General features: G+C 49.0%; 1 protein-coding gene across 1 annotated transcript in view; it reads left to right on the top strand.

Annotated features, from left to right (window-relative positions):
* The first annotated feature begins 407 nt into the window (after window positions 1–407).
* Window positions 408–20,245, top strand: part of LOC119442442 (probable 4-coumarate--CoA ligase 1) — a 92,838-nt gene continuing 73,000 nt past the window's right edge. Inside the window, exons 1-3 of the mRNA XM_049661679.1 lie at window positions 408–429; window positions 2,103–2,107; window positions 3,303–3,510. Of these exons, the coding sequence (XP_049517636.1) occupies window positions 408–429; window positions 2,103–2,107; window positions 3,303–3,510 (235 nt within the window). The remainder of the gene's footprint in view (window positions 430–2,102; window positions 2,108–3,302; window positions 3,511–20,245) is intronic.

The raw sequence follows: 20,245 nt of genomic DNA, 5'->3' as shown, positions 1-20,245 counted from the left end.
ATCTGTATAGTTCACAAGCTATGCCGAAATGCAAAAACCAAATCATTTGAGACTTCGACACAGCGATGTTCCCAGGACTTAAGCGGTGTAGGATGCTTGTGGAGGGAAGAACAGTGATGAGAGGTATATAGGGCACATATAAGTATGACACCTATCTAAATACATTTCAGGACGTAAGTTTCCATTTGAGCCGTATTTGTAATTGATACTTGTTTTCAATAATGAATTTATAACAAACTGGTCTATTGACACGTGTTTTTGTGATACACATGCCCACGGTATAAGTACAGCTGATATTGGAATACAATTTCGCCGTTATAAGTGATCGCGGTACGTTTGTGGTTCCCGCTTGGGTCCATGTCCAAGTGCTGCACTGCACTTCATCCTAATTCGACAGCCTTCCGAGCATGTTCATCAAGGTTACGGAGAGTGCGCTAAATTACGCAGTCAGGTCATGTCCCTGATGAACGGCTGCTGGCGTGCCATAATACGAAGTGCCCTTTGTTATAGACGAACTAGAAGTACGACTGCCTTCCAATCATAGTTCTAGTTCGTCTATGATAACGGGCCCTCCGTACGGGGGCAAGGGGAAAACGGCAACTGGGGGGCATCTACCTTCCGACGGAACATGCTACGCCAGCAATCTTCCTGCAGTAAACACCTGAGACTCGACTTCAAACTCTTGCACAATGAGCCAGATAAATAAATGGGTGGCGCGACTAAGGAGTAGAACTTCATGCGAGTGAAAAAACTTTAGGAGATCCCGGGACTCGCAGAAAAAAGTCGCAGGCCTGCGCGGCACACGCAGCACAGTCACAGCGTAAGCTGGCGGACCGGCTCAAGAGTAGCTTCAATTTGGGCACCACGCACAACAGGGTCTTCGCAGCCGTCTGTTCACCTCGTTTTGACGAGGACGATCTGAACTGTGCGCCCGGCGTCGACGACGAGCTGCGGCATGTAATGCTCTCTGCACAGCGGTCTTGCTGAGCTCTATCAAGCCTTAAAACTGCAACTTACGTGTCGGGCGCGCCGCCTTTGCAGGCACCTTAACTAGATGGCGCCACCATACCGGCGGAGGCTCGGCAGCTCGGGAGCGTGTTGATTGCGCGCCTCGTCTGAATCGCATATCGTCGTCTGCGCCTGCGGACGCTGCGTTTGCAGGCATCTTATCTAGATGGCGCTACCATACTGGCGGAGGCTCGAGTCGTCTCCCCCTGCGTGCTTGCCTTATATATGGGTATTTTCCGCCCCCCCCCCCAATAGCAAGCGCTTGCGTGGCTCAGTGGTAGAGTGTTCGGCTCCCACGCAGCGGGCGCGGGCTCGATCCCGGCGGGAATCGGGTACTTCTTTCGCGTTTCTGGCGATAGCGGTTACGCGGCCGCCGGCGGCGGCATCATCGCGACCCGGAAACGGCTATCGGAATGAGCCCATAACAGCTTACGCTGTAAAAGCACTCATCGTTGTGAAGCCAGCCTATACATAGCAAGGTATGCGACAGGTCTAGTCGGTGTTGACCCAAGACGTTTAACAGCATGAACTTGGATAGATGACAGCGAAAGAGACAGACTTAGCCAAGCGCTGACTTCCCCCCCCCCCAACTCAATTTTTATTCCAGAAAGAACGAACATATAAACAGGGTGCACATGCGTGATTTTACACCAGCGCTGACTCATATCTATGACAAAACAAATCGTAACATCAGTTCCCGACACCAGTCATTGTCACTGAGTGGGCGCATCCCAAATATGATGGTTATTTGGCCAATAGGGGTATTGCAGGCTTCCTTGCCACATTGTTCTCTTCGATTACCGCTGCTTCTATTACGAGTCTGGTGTGGCCATGTAAGTGCCTAGCAATAACTGTAGTGTCAAAGAAGAGAGGCCCATACCCTTACTCAAAACATTGTTGTGCCAAGAAGCCATCCCTGCCTTTCTGAGTTTTGTTGATGGTGCTCTTGAAGGCTCACGTTTAGACACCTTCCGGTCTGCCCGACGTATGTTTGCCCATATGAGAGAGGGATATTATATACTACGTTTTTGTTCTTTTTTTAACAAACGGGTCCCCATGCTTGATGTTAGGGTCCTGTTTTTCCGTATTTACAGGACAGGTCAGTCTGCATGACTTGGATAATTTATTGGGAGTGGTACAACTGTGACACCTGATCGCTGACCAATCTTCTTTAATTTAGGCGAAACACTGTGAATGTAAAACATTCGGAAACACTGTGATCGGGTGTCACAGCTGTTTTTTCCGCTCCCAATAAATTATGACCTGAAAATGACCTGAAAATAAACTTTCTCAACGTGCCCAGGAGAGGACGCATTACCCGGCGCATGGTCAGTCAAACCAAGCCTCTCTGCTCGTACAACGAGATCTGCAAACACAATTACCTATCAAGAAGACTCCTGCCTTTGCCGCATTCATCGCTGTGCAGGGCCCAGGCAGTCACTCTCAGACTTCTACAAACAAGCACTTACCCGAGCCCTGCGGCACTGCACACAATGTACCCCGAACGGTTCCCAAGCCCGGACTGCCCCCTGTGTGGCGGTTATGCGGCCTTCGAGCATGTCCTGTGGGGCTGCGCCTCTGCCGGTCCCCCTTTCACCCAAGAGGAAATGACGCTTATTAAAGCCCAATATCAAACCTCCCAAATCCTATCAGTGCAGAGGGCTCGCGAGAGGGCCGTCAGGTTTGACCTGATGGTCCCCTAGTGGGCCTAGCCAGGTGACGTCGAGTTTACTCGCGTCTATCGTGGACCAAATAAAGTTCACTCACTCACTCACTCACTCACTCCTCAACGTGCGTAGAAAAACGGCGCATGCTTACTTCAGCAGATAAATTTACGTTATAACAAAATTATGTGGAAGCAATGCACTTGGTTAAGATAGCTTGAACAGTTTGATGGAATGAAACAATTAATGCTCTGGGGAATAAGTCAACACTTCCTACCTCGTCAGCTATTACTCCCCATCGAGCAGTTCACCACACGAATAAAATAAAGGTGTGCCATGTGTTACCGATTCATTGTCGAACCGGTTATGTGTGCGTGTTCCGAGACCTCTGAAGCAACCGAGTTTCGTCAACTCGGTACCTTCCTGCATAATGGCTCGGGAACCGAAAACTCGGCTCCTATGCCGGGAAAACATTCATGGGCTATAACAAGGAGGGGGTCGGGCACCGGTGCCTTTGTGTCGTACTCTATTTTACTGAAATTCGTTAGGCAAAGTCAGACAAATGTGCTTTTGTTTTGTAAAAATGTGGCGGTATTACTGTGCTTACAGCTCTACCTTGTTCTGTGGCAGGTGGATGCACAGACTGGCGTTCAGTACACCTTTGGGGAGCTGCTGGACGGTTGCCGTCGCGTCGCCGCTGGACTCCGCAGACTTGGGCTGCGCACCGGCGACATTGTCGCTTTCCACTGTGTCAACAGCTACGAATCGATGGTTACCATGTGCGGGACTTTCTTCGCCGGTGGCGTAGCCAATCTGATCAAGACTAATCTCACTCACGGTTAGCGCATATGCTTTGTCTTGCGTTGTCACTGCTGTTCTTCCGCAATGCGAACTGAGAGGGCTCTGTTTTAAAGCGAAGCTCTTAAGGAAAAGCATTCCTTGCCTCTTCCTTCCACTTTTAGAGTCCTGGCAACTGCTGCTTTGCCAAGTATACGACAATTTGGGTCACTGTGTATCTGTTCCACTGGGTTTTTGCCCAAATGGACAACTGTGATCTTTAGCTATGTGTTTCTCGGAGTGTTCCACTGGGTATGTGCCGGAATATACAACTTGGGCACACTGGGTATCCGCAATTGAGTATGTGGCATGCGGCATGTAAACAAGCTCACCAAACCCCCAGAATGGGTATATGCAGCAGGGTAGGTGCCCGAGTAGATAAGCAGAACAATAGGCAAGTAATGAGTCGGCAACGGAAGCAGCCGAGTGTAGAGAGATAAGTGAAGTGAACAGAATGGGACCGGAGCGTGCATTGAGCGAGAAGCGTTCAACTACGCTGAAGAGAAGAAGGAGAAGTGAAGACGCGTCAGTACACATCAAAGAAAGCTTCGCTTGTCACCAATTCCAACATATGCGTGGGATCTGCAGATTTTGTTTTAAAGAATGCTGAATAACAGATTATCTTTTTATTGGAAAAAGTGCCCACTCAACTGTTACGATAGAAAAGTAAAGCCAAGCCTTGTGCGCTGAGAAAACCAACTGTGTTTTTAGTGACCACCGGCAAAAGCCTTCAAGTGTTTTTACGCTGTTCTAACATAACTAGTGTTAAAGAATTATGGAAATTTACCAGTCAGGATTTACAGAAGATTTTCCACATTCGCCGCCGCGGCCGTGAGTGGTGCTGGCTAATACTCCCAGAGCTAATCTTGTATACGCGTAGAGATACGCAACAAAGTTGGCGACAGGATGGCCGCCGCGGTAGGTTAACGGCAAAGCAAAGCAGGCAGAATGAGCAAGATGTGGCTTCGGCACCCATCTGAGGGAAGTTGTATTTTCGCTCGCTCTCGTTTTTCTTTTCCGTCTGATTTCTAAAATTTATTTAAGAATGACAAATAAGTTCACGTATTGCTTTCGCTGGCATCATTGTCGGTTTGCTTTATACGGCTATAACTAAAAAAAAATCACCCCCCCCCCCCCGGTTTTCCTTATTCTTCTCAGTCATGAGCACAAGTAAGAGAGCATTGCAACGTCACTACGAATCTAATACCTCGAAAGGTAGCAGTCACGTCTCGCAGTTTCGGCGACATATCTTCAGGTTAGTGAAAACCAGACCATACTAGCTTCGTGTAGTTTCTTATTACCCGCGCGTTTACGATTAGGTGCGACATTTTCATAATAGCAGGACGCGGTCGGCCGTGTCAATATGTAGGTACTATATGTAAGATACTCTAGTAGTACCTAAGTATTCTTAGGCAAAATTCCGCATTTCCATCCGCTGTTTCCAGGAAACCATTGAAAAAGTGTATTGTTCTGACTTGAACCATTTTCTAGATACCCGGACTTTAAAGTCATTTTGCTGATCGAATCTCTAAGTGAAGCTGTTTCACAGCTATACTTATCAAAGATTGTGCGACAATCAACGGCATCAGACTGGAAGCTACATAAATTTCCCGATATCAGTAAAATCATTTGAAAGAAGTTTCTGGTCAGCCATCAACGCCGCGAGAAGGGCAAGCGTCTCTGGCGAGGAACTAGTTCAGCATAGTTTGCAATTTGTAACGATGGCATAAGCCTCGCTTGCCTTTTACGAGTTCTAGATGGGGATGCTGTAAGTCCTGGATTATGTTCAACGTTGTCACTGAAGAGTTAGAAATGGCAACTCTGAAAAGTAAGTAAACAGCACGTAACAAAAGTGTTGAGGCAGCACAGCAATAAAAAAATTTAAATGTCGCAGTTTCGCCCGAAATGCGAAGTATCCATTGTGATTGCAAATTGTTAGACAGCTATACGACGCAAGGATAGTAGGTGTATCGGCCATATACATTTGTAAATATTCGCTTACTCACTAAATTAACAAGCATAGTGTCACACGTGTACCGGCAAACATGAACACATCTCACTCGATGGCCGTGGGCGCTCGCTATGAAATCGCGGGTATGAGGAAGAGCGGCAGCGGCAGCGAGTGAATTGCCCTTCGTGCTGCTTCCCGCTTCAACTCGAACTAAGCGGCGAGAACAGAGTGCACACGAAGCTATCAGCCCTCGTCGCGTCTAGAATTAGTACCCATCGCCGAGGTCACTGAAGATAGGACCCGCGCGGCAGCGCCATATGTAGCCGCCACCAAAATAGAATCCCCCCCCCCCCCCTCGGTACATTACGCGCTATGAAAGACAGCGCGCTTCTTCCCTTGCGCGCGCAAGATCGAGCCACCATCATCGGCTCCCCCTCGCAGGCTCTCACTCACACCCAAAGTATACGGTGAACGTCCGTGATGTTATCGCAGTTGGACTTTATACAGAATATCACGATAATTTCGACGACAGAATGTCCATATAATTGATATGACAATAAAAAGGAAACACGGTCGTCAGAACGAAAGCTGTAAGCAACCTTACGAGCATACACGCATGAAAATTAGGAATTCGTTTAGCGGCGTTCCTGCGTCGCTGCAGGTCTGCCCATGTTTTTTGTGGAAAGTGTCCCATATAAGCCTATTTTATTCCGTCACGTTAAGCCAAATAAGAAATTATCTAACTGTTTATTCTTTAAAGAACCCGGTGGTCAATATTTATTCTGGACTATTCAGCATTAAACCGGCAAAAGAAAAAAAAAGACGCAGTTTCGCCTGATAGACGAAGCATCCATTCCGATAGCAAACTAGTGGACAACTATGCAAAGGAAGGATAGTAGTTTTGTCGGCAGTATAAACTTGTAAACATAGGCACACTAACTAACTTTAAAAGCATGCTGTCACGCGCGCACAAGCAAACATGAACGCATCTCTCTCGGTGACTGCGGAAACTGGCTGTCAAAACGCAGGAGTGAGTCAGCGCTGCAGCCCCAGCGAGCGAAGTCGGTGCTCGCATCAACGCGATCTTCGCCTCGAAAACACAGGTAAGGCTGACTGCCCCGCCGCAGGTAGTTTTCAAGATACAGCCGCGCGGGCGCATGCTCACGCCGCGGAACGCCCCCCCCCCCCCCCTCTCCTCCCCCCGGAGCCTTCCATACAGGTAGGACCGCGCGGCCTCAGTAAAGCGCGGCCCTCCACCTGCCCACCCTCCCCCGAAGCATTCCGGCCCGGCGGGAGCGGGTGGCCGCAGTTAAGTCCGGCCCCTCCACCTCCCTACCCTCCCGCTGCAGAGTTGTGCGTGACAGGAAGACACGTTTCCTTCCCGCTTCACGCCCTTGTGTGCGCGAGCCGCTATGGGCAGCTCACCGTCGCGTGCTTTCACTCGCACATACAGCGTACGGCGCACTGCGACAATTTATCGCCCTTGGATGTTATACGGAACCTCACGGCGATGACGACGGCAGCGGCAGAAATTCGCCTAGAGTGTCCATATAATTGCTATCGCAACTAAATGAGTTAACATCGACCGCTAAGATAACATTTCTCGATTCGTGAACGCGCCGGCGTTAAAGTGAATGAAGGTCTCGTAAGCCACAAAAAGAAAAAAATGGGCGGCGAATGCACATTGTAATGATTGAACCATGTTCCCGTGATGTCATGACTTTTTGCATCGTCTTCCTATTGTATTGTTTCCCAATAATAAATATTTATATTGCAGTCAAAAGCATGGCCTCCATTTCATAACATTTTGAAATGCTTTGTGCGGTCATAAAATGGGTTAAGAAACGGGAAAGAAATAATTCTCTATTTGTGTGGTCTCTTTTCCGTCCGCCCGTGTCAATTTCTCGCGCTGAAATTTGAATATGAGAAGAAGAAAAAAACAGTTCCATTGAGCGAATATACTACGGTAAGACTTGGTACGAGAGTCTTGCGGTTTAGAGGGGCATCTTCAACAATTTGGGATATCGCCCGCTGGTGGCCGTCTGTAGGTAACGGGTACGGAGCAGTGGCAACGCCGTTTAAAAATGGTCTACAACGCAACATTTCTCCCTGCACTCGAATCGCGTCACGCGGTCCTACCTAACCTCTGGCGAAGTGACAAGTCCGGCTTCATTCGAGAAAATGTTCCGTGTTTTGTGGCCACTGTTACGTGCCAATTGAAACTTTCTAACGATGTGCTTAAGAAGTTGATATCAGTGTATACAGCGTTCATCCAGTTGAATAATTCTACTGTCGCAACCACTGCGACATACACTATCAACATAACATACAGACGAAGCGCAATACCCTTGCTCCATGCAGTGAAGGAAACGCGGAAGCGCGATCCATGAACTACCGCTGCGAAACTCCTTTCGAAAGAAAGAACGAAATCAAGAAAGCAGTCAACACATCGTAGATATTGAAGAAATACATTGAGCAGTAACGAGGTGTGTTCGAGTGACACGTGGTGTCAGCTGGGTATCATGGGGGGTATCATGGTGCGTATGGGTGATGCGTAGATGAAGTGTGGGAAGTATAATTGGGGGCGTAGTGGGAAGCTTCCAAAGTACTGCTATTTGCGTGCCGTAGCTCTGTCATATTATGTTAGTTTATCTTCTCTTGACTACCAGATGTGCTGTCTTTTATACGGTTGGCAGGAATAATGGATGTCTTAGGTGGTAAATGTTGGGGAAATCTCTACGTCCTAGGTACTCCCTTTCGGGCGTCATAATAAGGACAATTTGGGCCTATTTCGGCGCATGTCGGAGCCTTGTCGACTAAAACATTTACTGATAGCGAATAATTGGGCGTAGTATATCAAAGTTCCTACGGGTGAATTGTTGTTTAGCTCAAACACACAATAGACACTTTAGAGGTGTAGGTATACATTGAGATGGCTGAAGAAAATTTTTATCATTGCTGTCTGTTCCTTGAAAACGAGTCTTTTAGCCCTGATAAAAAAATTGGTCGCCGTAAGCAGCAGGCTCAGCAGTCCTCAGCTTTATAATGCGCTTGTACACGGTTTATTATGTAAGCATAGAATCAGCAACTGAAGATATTGTTCTATGTAAGGAAGTGTTAATTTGGCAGCATTAAATGTATACAATGGGTACGGCATTCTACATTCCCAAACCAGACGCAATAGCTGTGGGGTAGCCGTGGGCGCGTGGACGCGACGAGAAGTGCGCATAACGGCTGTGAAGAAGACGCGTCTTTTTGGCGGGAAGACTCTCATGCGAGGCACCGCAGTCTTTATTTATTTTTGTCGAGCACTAATTCGCTAGAATTGCGGTAGTAACACTGCATGATTGCACGAGTTAGCTGACTTAAAAATCACATAAAAAACAAAGCTGTATTTGCCTATTGCCTCAGTGTTTGGCGTGCGTGGTCACGTGATTGTCTGTTTCTCGCCGGATAGGCACGCGGGCAACAATTCAGCAAACCTGCTTAGCACTGCATGTTGGCCGACAAAGTTGCGCCAGTTGGCGCACTTCTATTCTGCGGTATGAAGCAATAAATGACGGCAGAAGACCTGTGCATTTATTCTCGCCTCCTAGGTACATATAAAATGTGCAGAACTGTTTTTAGAATTGCGCATGATATTTAATTCGCTTCTTAATTTTTTTTTATTTCTCAAGTTTGTTCCCCTCCATTTATTGGCCACTTGGTACGCACCGCGGTGAAAGAGCCCGTACTTGGCCAATACCCGATAATAGATAAGTCCTACTGTGACCCAAGAGGTATAGAACCATACAAGTATATGTTGCTTGGCTACCTACGTGGGACTAGCCGGGTGGCGCGGGGTGTCCCCTGCGTCTTCTCTGGACCTCAATAAAGTTATTTCACTTACTCACTCACTGGGGTCACACGGCTATTATACGAGGGACGTTAATTAAGGCTTACATAGACGAAGTAGACAGGACCAGCGCCACTACCAACTGTTTTATTAGCCCTTCAAAAGTCGCCTATATACTGCACATACAAACTCAAATGCATGCGCAGGACCAGAAGACAGCAGAAACATGTTATGTAGAAACAATCCACGATGATTGCCATTGTAAGCAAATAGCCCGAACGAGCGAGCCAGCAACAGTGCCCCTCCTCCTCCCTCTCCTTGCCGCCCATTGAACCTTTTCGCCGCGATCCCGTGGGCGCTGCCATGTTTGATCACATGGTGACGCGTCCATTGCTTGCCTCAACTGCCTCCATTGCCTCCTTGTTTACAATGGAAGTGTATGACGCCGGCGCGGCTTAGAAAACCTCTGTTTTCGGAGATATCGTAGACGGTGACTAGGTGGACGACACGAAGCTTTGATCACAGCTTCAGAGAACATGCAAAAGCGCTTTCGGAGCTGATTAAGCTATGTCCAAACGGCGCAAGCAGCGTACATAGGGCTTGTCCTAAAGGGGGGATAAATATGTATTCCAAGCTATCCAAACTCATGAATTCAATCAGGACTACTGTGTTTTGCTTTGTTCTTTATTCGGAAAATATTTTGAAGCAGTGGTTTGTCAGTTTCTGACTCAGTGAAGTTTCTCGGTGCGGCCACTATCTGATTATTTTCTGCCTAATCGCTCGCGGGTGTGCTCAGTTCCGATAGATTTGTTCTTGCTGCGTACAAGGCTTGAAGCGTAGCTGTTTTGTACATTGTAATACCTTGTAGCAAATATATATTACAGCGAGTAACTCGCTTACTCTTTTGGACCGTCAGGAAACATTCAGCTTCGACCATTCGTGCGCTATCGCTGTAGTCCGTCATTTATTGTGCGTATACAGTGCGCATATACTCAAGTGTGCGCCCATTCACTTATTCTTGATACGTCGGCGATAGAGTGGGCGTAAGTTTTCCTGCCATTTGGGACAGATGTGTATAGATAACGTGCGCGAAACTTACTATGACAGGAAGCGGCGCTACCCCCTTTGTCATTGTTTAACGAATGGTACTCACTCTTGTCGACGTTCTGGGGATGAAGCCCTTTCTTTGAAGGTTAGCGATACAAGGCTGACGGATGAGCAAATTTCTGTATCCTCGAGAAAAGCCGTACATCACGAAGTGCCGGTAACACGTTCGGACAGTTTCAGCCGCGGTCCGCGATATTCACCACACAGATTCATTCTATTCCTTAAGATGCCAGTCACTATTTTTGCAGCCAGCTACTGCACACGTCTTCAATCCACATGATTCAATCTAGCATCATTTGAGCGCAGTGTGTTAGCGAAAACTCAGTTGCATTTCCGACAGCTGATCGCACAGAAGCAAGGTAGAAGCGGTAATGGTTTCGTATTCGTGCGCGGTCGCTGAGGAGAGTTATGGCGCGCCGCCGTGAGCGCTATCTCGTTTCTCTAAAACAAACTGCTCCGCGAAAAGCGTCAATACCCGCAACTCTGTTGCACGAGAGCACGCTCCCTTTCCCTCGGCGCCTTCTTTCGTCTTCCCGGAGTTCCTCCGCGGCAGCCATGGAGAGCGAACGCGTCCACTTCTTGTTCTCTATGACGTGTCGGTGCCAACGCCGTCAACATTCGACAGAGCGCTCGCCTGCGTCTGCGGTGCATTTTTCGTGGTCGAGAATCTGCTACGGATTCTCGCCCACTGCGTCGTGCACCATGGTCTGGCCGCAGCCGCCTGGCCAGCGACACGTGCGACGAATGATGGACAGCCTCCCGTCCTCTTCCCTCCAGTTCGTCCCCGCCAAATGGTTCCCTGAAAGCACGCGCACTTTCCCTCGTCTTCCCGCGGCGAACGAGCGAGCGAGCGAGCTACCGAATCGCAGGGTGCCTCCCCTCTCCTCTCCATCCCGCCACTGGGTTACGCGAGAGCTCAAGCACGATGTTCCTTCCCTCCCTCCACTTTTAACGCGAGAGCGTTAAGGGTCGCGTGTCACAGAAAATCCGGCGTCGGTGTCGGCGTCTGTGTCGGCGTGGGCGCGCTGGCGTCGGTGGCTGAGACAATCATACCGAACCACCCCAACAACGCAGGCCCTCCGCGTGGCGCGAGGCGTTGTGAACAAAAATTGAATTTCTCAAAGTGAAATCCGTCAGAAAATTGTAAAGTACGAGTTAACCACAACCTACAGACAAGATAGCGTCGGATTGTAATTTGAATGTACGAGAAAACACAATTCTATTACGAGGAAACTCAAACACAAACCCCTTTTCCAGCATTTCTACCATAACAACAGCGGAGCGCCAGATGACGATGGCTCTCGCCTCCTCGGCAGCGTAAAATAGCAGCGGTGCGCAGAGGCGAAGGTGGAGAAAAAAAAATCACAGCATATCCACGGGGTGAATGATGATGAGTGGGCGAAGCTCCGGAGGGAATCATCGGATCTCCCGCTTAAGGGGCCGCTAGCACAAACGCGTTAGAGACGTGCAGTACTCTCTAGTAAGGGGGAGCGGCCACAGCGTCTTACGCAGCCATTTACACATGCCGGAACGTGCACCGCGTTTGCCGACGCCATCACATGACTGCTGAGAGAGTATACCCCCCGTATTCATAAACGCTCCTCGACTTGAACTTGACTTGCCACCGCCTTGGGCAGCGCGTTCAAAACGCGTTGAAGGTAAGGCGGAGAGGCCACAGCGTCTTACACCAGCTTCTTACACGGGCCGTAACGCGCTAGCACAAACGCGTTAGAAACGCGCTAGAAACGCGGCCTTTCGTTAATGTTGGGTATTTATTGCCATCGTGGTGCGTGTGTCCATGTCCGCTTCGTGGCGTAGTGGGCTAACGCCGCGCGCTCGGAAGCGAGGGGTCCCTGGTTCGGTTCCGCGCTACGGACATAACTTCGGAATTTTTTTTCTCCTTTTTCTCAGACTGGTTACACACTACTCATTACACACTACTACTACGACGACGGGGACGAACGGGTGCCGCCTTAAGGAGCTTCGCCCCTAAAAGAAAGCTCCAGTTGCCGGGGAGCCTGACAAGCATTCAAGGATCTTTGAATGCTATCACGCCGCACTCTTAAAGGCGAAGCTTAAGCGTCCTCCATTTTTTTCTTTCCCGCCCCTCTTTGCAACTTAGTTGCCTATGCGCACACGCCCTCTTTCTTTCGACGCGTTTTGTCGCATTCCCCAAGTTCGGCCCCCGTCGTACCACCCACCCTCCACGACAACGACCGAAATAGCCAAAAACAGCTATTCGCTTTAACAAAAAGGAAGCAGACAATGGCTTCTTTCGGGTTTCATGTAACAACATCCAACAAGGCGCTTTCTGACATACATGGCTACAGACTTGCCACTTATACACCCATTTCCGTTTTCGTTATGTACTAGACGTATAAAATTTCCTTCGCAATCGCGTTCTTGCTTTTTTCAGTAATCTCTATGTCGGAGAAGCATAGCTCACATTTGCAGAAAACACAATGCACGGGCAAGTGCGCACCTTTATTTCTAGCTGCTAACGCATGCTCCCGTGCACGATCGTTTAAGCATCGGCCAGTTTGTCCAATGTAGGAGCTTCCATGAGGCAGATGTATACGATATACCACACGGAATAATAAAAAAGGTTGTTGATTGAGGAATATCGCATGCTTCTGTTTTGTGGAAAGTCCCACATAGGACAAACTGACCGATGTGTAAACGACCGAGTAAGAGAGGATGCGTTGGCACTTCAAAATTAAAAAAAAGTTTGTGCACTTGCCGAGCATCGCATTTTCTGCAGATGTGAGCCGTGCTTCTCCAACGTGTAGACTATTGGGAAAAGTACGAACACAATCGCGAGGGAAATTTTTGAAGCCTAGCTAGCACATCAATGAAAACGGAAATAGATGTATAAGGGACACGTCTTTAGCCTTGTATCAGTCAGAATGTAAGGCCTAATAATACAGTTGGTAGTGTCACTTGTCTTCTCTGTAGTTCGTCTCTATACGACTTAATTTGCGCCCCTCGTCTGATGGGTATAAAATTTTTACATGTACTTATATATTTGTTGTTCGCAAGCATCATACGTCTCTCGTCCTCGGGACATCGCTGCGTCACGTGACACAAAGTGCATCTGCCTGATTTGGTGTTCGCATTTCGGTATATATATATTGTTACGGTTAAGGTTGAACCGGCTTTATTTAAAGGACGAGGTTGATGGTCAAGTAAAGATGGCGTGCAGAGGCTGCGCCAGCTAACGTCTTTCTCCTCTTCTCCTTGCCCGGCTCATGCCGTAGCAATCCCCAGTTGCCAGACGAAGCCCGCTGGGCAAGTCCAAATCACTCGGAAAGCGTGGGGTGAGACCGCTTAAGACGAGCGACATGTACTAACTGGGTCCGGCTAGACCAACGACCAGCTGACGTCAAGCGTGCCACCACGTATGTCAAGTCACTCAAGCGATCTACAACGACGAATGGGCCCGTGTACTGGGGTAAAAACTTTTCGCATAAGCCACGTTTACGTAGCGGGGTCCACAGCCGCACAAAGTCTCCTTTAGCGTACGAGACAGACTGGTGTCGGCTGTCATAGCGCTCTTTCGATCGGTGTCGCGATGCCACAGTACGAAGACGAGCAATACGCCGGGCTTCTTCGGCAAGAGAAAGCGTCTTGGCAACAGAGTACTCGCTGTGAAAGTCAAACGGTAGTATAGTGTCAATGCAGCTTAGCGGTGGACGTGCGTAAAGGAGATAAAAAGGACTGTAATCGGTCGTCTCATGCTTTGCAGTATTATAAGCATAGGTGATGAAGGGGAGTACGTCATCCCAGTCTCTGTGATCGGAAGATACGTACATGGCCAGCATGTTAGAGTTCTGTTCGTACGTTCTACAAGCCCATTTGTCTGAGGGTGATAAGGCGTTGAATGGCGGAACTGCGAACTGCAGAGACGAAGCAGTTCTTCTACGGCGTCCACAACGAATTGACGACCGCGATCACTAATGATTACACGGGGGGCACCATGCCGAAGAATAACGAAGCGAAGCAAAAACGTTGCAACGGACGCAGCTGTTGAAGATGGTACGGCCGCCGTTTCCGTGTAACGGGTCAGATGGTCGACCCATACGATCACTCATCGGTTGTCGTTAGATGATCGGGGAAATGGGCCCAGAAGATCAATACCCACTTGTTCAAATGGCAGGCGAGCCGACGGCAGAGGTTCAAGAAGACCTGGCGGAGTGGTCGTAGAGCGCTTGTAGCGTTGACATTGTTCGCAACTGGCGACAGTGCTTGACTGTGTCCCGCATGCTGGGCCAGTAAAACGCTCCTGTGTCCGGTTCAGAGTTCTGATGAATCCTAGATGGCCAGAAGTAGCATCGTTGTGCATGGCTCTCACTATGTGCGCTCGCAGACTCTGCGGCACCACCAGAAGGAAGCGTGCGCCTTTAGCCGAATAAGTGGTCTTGTAAAGCAGGCCGTCACGGACACAAAATCGACCGGTGGCTCCAGGACGCGATGCGGCTACAAATAGAGGTTCCAAACTAATATCATTTTCCTGCTCTGCCTTGAAAGTCATCGAGTCTGGGAATGTAGAAGAAATGAGAGCAAAACAGTCATCAAAATTGTCTTCGTCACACTCCGTCGTCATCGTCAGAGGAAGACGGGAGAGACAGTCCGCATCTGCGTGGCGATACCCAGACTTGTAGGAAATAACAAAGTCGTACTCCTGCATTCGAAGAGCCCAACGTGCCAGTCATCCACTCGGGTCACGGAGATTCACCAACCAGCATAACGCGTGGTGGTCGGTAACGACAGTGAACGGGCGTCCGTAGATATAGGGCCGAAATTTGTGGACAGCGAAAACAGCTGCCAAGCATTCTTGCTCGGTGATGGTGTAATTGCGTTCCGCCTTAGTCAAAGAGCGACTAGCATAAGCCACAACGTGTTCAGCTTCTTGATGACGTTGCACTAGTACGGCACCGATGCCGATGCCACTGGAATCAGCGTGCACTTCCGTAGGTGAGGATGCATCGAAGTGACGCAATATGGGCCCTGACGTTAGTAGAAATTTTAGCTGGCGGAACGCGTCGTCGCAAGCCGATGTCCAGTTGAAAGGGACGGCTTTGTGGAGAAGACATGTTCGGAGGTACACCACGTCGGCGAATCTTGGGACGGAGCGACGAAAATATGAACACAAGCCCAAGAAACTCAACTCCCGCACTGACTTCGGTGCTTCGAAGGAGCTGACAGCCTCAATTTTCCGTGGATCTGGCCTCACGCCGTTTTTGTCGACCAGATGCCGAAGTACTAACGTCTCAGTTTCCCCGAAACGAGATTTCTTGGAATTCAGGATCAAGCCGGCTTTTTCGACACAATCCAGAACAAGACTGAGACGGCTGTTATGCTCACTCAAAGTGCTGCCAAAAATCACCACATCATCGAGGTAGCACAAACAAATTTCCCATTTAAGTCCTCGGAGGATAGTGTTCATAAATCGTTCGAATGTTGCTGGCGCGTTGCAAAGGCCGAACGGCATAACGTTAAATTCATAAAGACCGTCTGGTGTCACGAAGGCCGTTTTCTCCTTATCGTCTGGGTGCATGGGTATCTGCCAATACCCTGATCGCAAATCCAGTGATGAAAAGTAGGCAGCGGAATGTAAACAATCAATGACATCAATTCTAGGAAGCGGATACACGTCCTTTTTGGTGACCGAATTCAGTTTCCTGTAATCAACGCAGAACCGCCACGATCCATCCTTCTTCGTTACTAAGATTACTGGTGCTGCCAACGGACTAGAGGACTCTTGAACAACACTTTTCTGTAGCATGTCTTTCACCTGTTCAGCGATAACTGTCCTCTCTGCTGAAGAAACGCGGTAAGGTTTTTGCCGAATGGGGTGCGCAGATCCGGTGTCAATTCTGTGGTGGGAGCGAGAACGCGGGAGTGAAGCCTGCTTGTCGCCTTGTGTGAAATCGAACACAGAAAGATGTGTCCACAAAACTTGTGCGAGAGCGTGGCGCTCATGTGAGGGAAGCGCCTTGCTGATCATCTGTAGGATCTGCTCTTCAGAAGTGCTTCGGTGGGGATCGCTAGTATGAGACTGGTCCTCCTCGCTTAGAACTGTAATGGAGCTGCACGTAATCTCGTCCAATTCAGCGAGCTTCATATCACCCGGGAGAACAGCAGGGACGCAAGAACAATTGAAAGCCCACAAATTTGAGGCACCATTCACTACTCTCACGACAGAGCGTGGCACAAGTACATCTTTCTTTGCGCAGCTCGACGTAAGTGGCTGGACTTGCGCATCAAACGATGAAACGTCGGCAGCAGCGACATTGACATGGACACGTGACAGCGACCAAGGTGGTAGCAGCAAATCATTCGAAACAACACAATAGTTTTTCTCGGGTAAAGATGTGTCGGCAAGGGTGGCGAGAAGCGTGCTATTCAAGGTAATTTCGTCTGTGCCACAGTTAACGGAAGCACCACAATCCTGAAGAAAGTCAATCCCGAAAATAACATCATGAGTGCACGGCGGTAGCACGAGAAATTCTGTTTTAAGATCTTCCCCTCCGAATAAAACACTTGCAACACAGATACCAAGGGGAATAAGGCACTCTACACTGACACCACGAAACGTCACACCATCATTCCACGGGAACATAACTTTCCGACCCAGCCTGTCTTTGAAAGTCACACTCATGACGGAAACGGTAGCACCAGTATCCACTAATGCTGTTGCAGGTATAGCATCCATTAACACACGCACTTTGTTCTTCACCATCATAATAGGCAGAGGAGTATTTCGCAGAGACGCAGACTTTCCGGCGACCTTACCTCCATCGGCCGCGCCGGCTAGTTTCCCGAATGGCGGTGGTGACGTAGTACGTCGACGTGGTGACGGTGAACTGGCGTTGGCGACTGGTTGGGGGCGTCAGGCAGCGGTCTGAAGCTGGGAGCCACTCCGTCTATTATATCGACGGAAGGTATTCCGGGGTGGCGCGCCTGTGGTGTTTGCAGTATCAGGGTCTGTCGGCCAGCAGTTGTCATAACTGACTTGTTCAAAATTAGGCCAAGCTGGTGGTAGGCCATCTGTTGCGGTCTGTCGGCGCCGGTGACAAAAACGAGCAATGTATCCTGAGGCGCCACAGCTGTAACACACAGGCGATGCGGGACCGACGTTGTAAGCCTCGGGGTCAACCCTGGGACGTTGCGAATAATACACGCGATCTGCCGAATGCCGATTCGTGGTGGTAGCTCGACGGGTGCGCTGATCGTGCATCATGTCGTCGGGAGAGGAACGTCGATGCTGTCGCAGCTGTTCGACTCGACAGTCTGCAACGCCTGGCATGGCTGACAATGCCGACACAGCAGATGCATGCTCTTGAAATTGGTTGCAAGCGCAACGAAGCTGTTCGACATCCGCCCCTGTGGTGTGTCGTTCAAGTACTTCGCGGACAATTTGCCTTATAGTTGCCGCAAGGTCAAATTGAAAATTGCAGTTGTCGTTATCGTCAACGTTTGCCACCGTTGTGACATTCGCTAACCTTCCGAACTTTCCGAACAGCGCAGCTTCAAGGCCTCAAATGTGCGGCAATGCTTGATGAGGTCGGCGACCAAGGCGAGACTCTCCTTACCGATTAAATAATTATAAACGTCCTCGGCTATGCCTTTGAGAAGATGTCCAACTTTGTCCTCTTCGGACATTCAAGGATTGACCGTTTTGCAAAGCTTCAGGATCGCCTCTATGTACGTAGTACAGGTCTCACCTGGGACTTCAGTGCGCTGAAGCAATGTCTGCTCCGCCCGCTTCCTTTTCGTCGTGGAATCGCCAGAGCACTCTGTGAGGTCAGTAACGAAGCTGTCCCACGTTGTGAAGGAATATTCATGGTTCTCGAACCACACTAGCGCCGTGTCTGTGAGGAACAGAACGACATTGTCGAGCTGAGCCGTGGAGTTCCAGCTGTTGTACTTGCTCACACGCTTGTAGTGGGTAAGCCATTCCTCCACGTCCTCGCCGAATTTTCCTGAGAAAGGGCGGGCTTCCATCTGATGCATCCAGGTGCCGGTTGTTCGCGCTGGAGCAGCCAGAGAAGGCTGTTGGTTGCCGCTGTGGGACATCGGGATCTTAACTGGTGTCGGAGGCAGTCAAGCGAGGCGTTGGCTTCGGCGTGGCACTTGCTGCAGCAGCTCCGTCGTCTTGGTCGAAATACCCAGAACCTCCACCCTAAAACTCTTACGGTTAATGTTGAACCGGCTTTATTTAAAGGACGAGGTTGATGGTGAAGGAAAGATGGCGTCCAGAGGCTGCGCCAGCTAACGTCTTTCTCCTCTTCTCCTTGCCCGGCTCATGCCGGAGCAAAATCAATAAAAAGGGTGTAATGCATAAATAAAAACATTGGATGACACTAAGGAGGAAGCTTTAGCTTTAGGTCATCTCCAGCTTCGCTATTGAAGTACATTCAAAATGCAGAGATGCTTTTATGAAACAACCACTGGACCAATATTCATGAATTTTGTTGCATTTGAGAGAGAAAGCTATACTCTAGAAGATCTGGGAAGCAGATATTTGATGTAAAACCTCGAATTTGTTGCGAAAGTCTCCAAAAATCAGTAAATAAAAAAAGAAGCAGGAAGTTTACCAATTTGTAACCCTCAACCAAAAACTGATATAATAGTTTTGTCAACTGCATCTGTAAGACCATCTCAAGTATGGTATGGTATGGAGAACTTTATTGAGTCCTGAAGGTCAACCCTGGGTTGACGCGGGCCGCTCCCACGTTGGGACTGTCAGGCCGAGCCCTTCAGCCACATCGCGGGCCTTCTGGACTGCCCGTAATTGGTCAGAGAGTGATTCCCTTCGTAGCATTTGCCGCCACCATTCTTGTTCCTTGTCACAGTCTGCGAAGACCGCAGGGCACTGCCAAAGCATATGGTCAAGAGTAATGATGCCATTGCACTTATTACAATTGGTTTGAATTTCCCTCTCCGGATAGATCCTGTTAATAAAATATGGACTTGGGTATGTCCTTGTCTGTAGCAAACGTAATGTGACCGCTTGGGCTCTGCAAAGTTTACCGTGTGGCTATGGGTATTCCCGTCTGCTTAAATAATAATGTTTCGTGATTTCGTTATATGTTAATAATCGATCCCTGTGTTCCCCATGTGAAGTGTAAGCTGCTCGGTCTTGAAGAGCACGGCTAGAAAGTCCTCGTGCTGCTTCATTTGCCACCTCATTGAGGTTTCTCCGAGTTCCGTCCACCACCCCCAGATGTGCAGGAAACCAGCGAATTTCGATCCTCTCGCTGTTGACCTTGTCTAGTAACTTGGTTGCTATCCGTGTCACATATCCGTTAGTAAAGTTGCGTATGGCTGTTCTAGAGTCACTGTAAATATGTGTCCACCGATTTGCCCGGATGGCTAAGGCGATGGCTACTTGTTCTGCTACTGTTGGGTCCTTTGTATAGACGGTGATGGCATCCCGTATGTTACCTTGAGTGTCTACAACAACGGAGGTATATGCATTTTTATTTTTAACCCAGGCAGCGTCAACGAATACCGCCTGCTGCTTATGTTGATCTATGTCTTGAAGGAGTGCCTTGGCTCTTGCCTTCCGTCTCTCGAGGTTATGTGTCGGGTGCATGTTCCTAGGGAACGGGGTGGTCTTAATTTTTTCTCGTAGTCCCGCTTGCAATTCTGTTAATAATTCTCCTTTGTTGGTTTGGTTGTTACTTTCTACGCCTATTTCTTCAAGTAGCGCCCTTCCAGGTCGTGTCCTCATTAGTCTCTCTTGGTGGGCCACCTGTTGAGCCTCAGCTATCTCTTCTAGTGTGTTATGCAGCCCTAGGCGCAATAATCTATCATTGGCAGTGCTGATGGGAAGTC

This window comes from Dermacentor silvarum, chromosome 1 (genome assembly GCF_013339745.2).
Source record: "Dermacentor silvarum isolate Dsil-2018 chromosome 1, BIME_Dsil_1.4, whole genome shotgun sequence".
NCBI lineage: Eukaryota > Metazoa > Arthropoda > Arachnida > Ixodida > Ixodidae > Dermacentor > Dermacentor silvarum.
The sequence above is the reverse complement of the archived record's forward strand: the minus strand, read 5'-3'. Positions and strand labels throughout refer to the sequence as shown.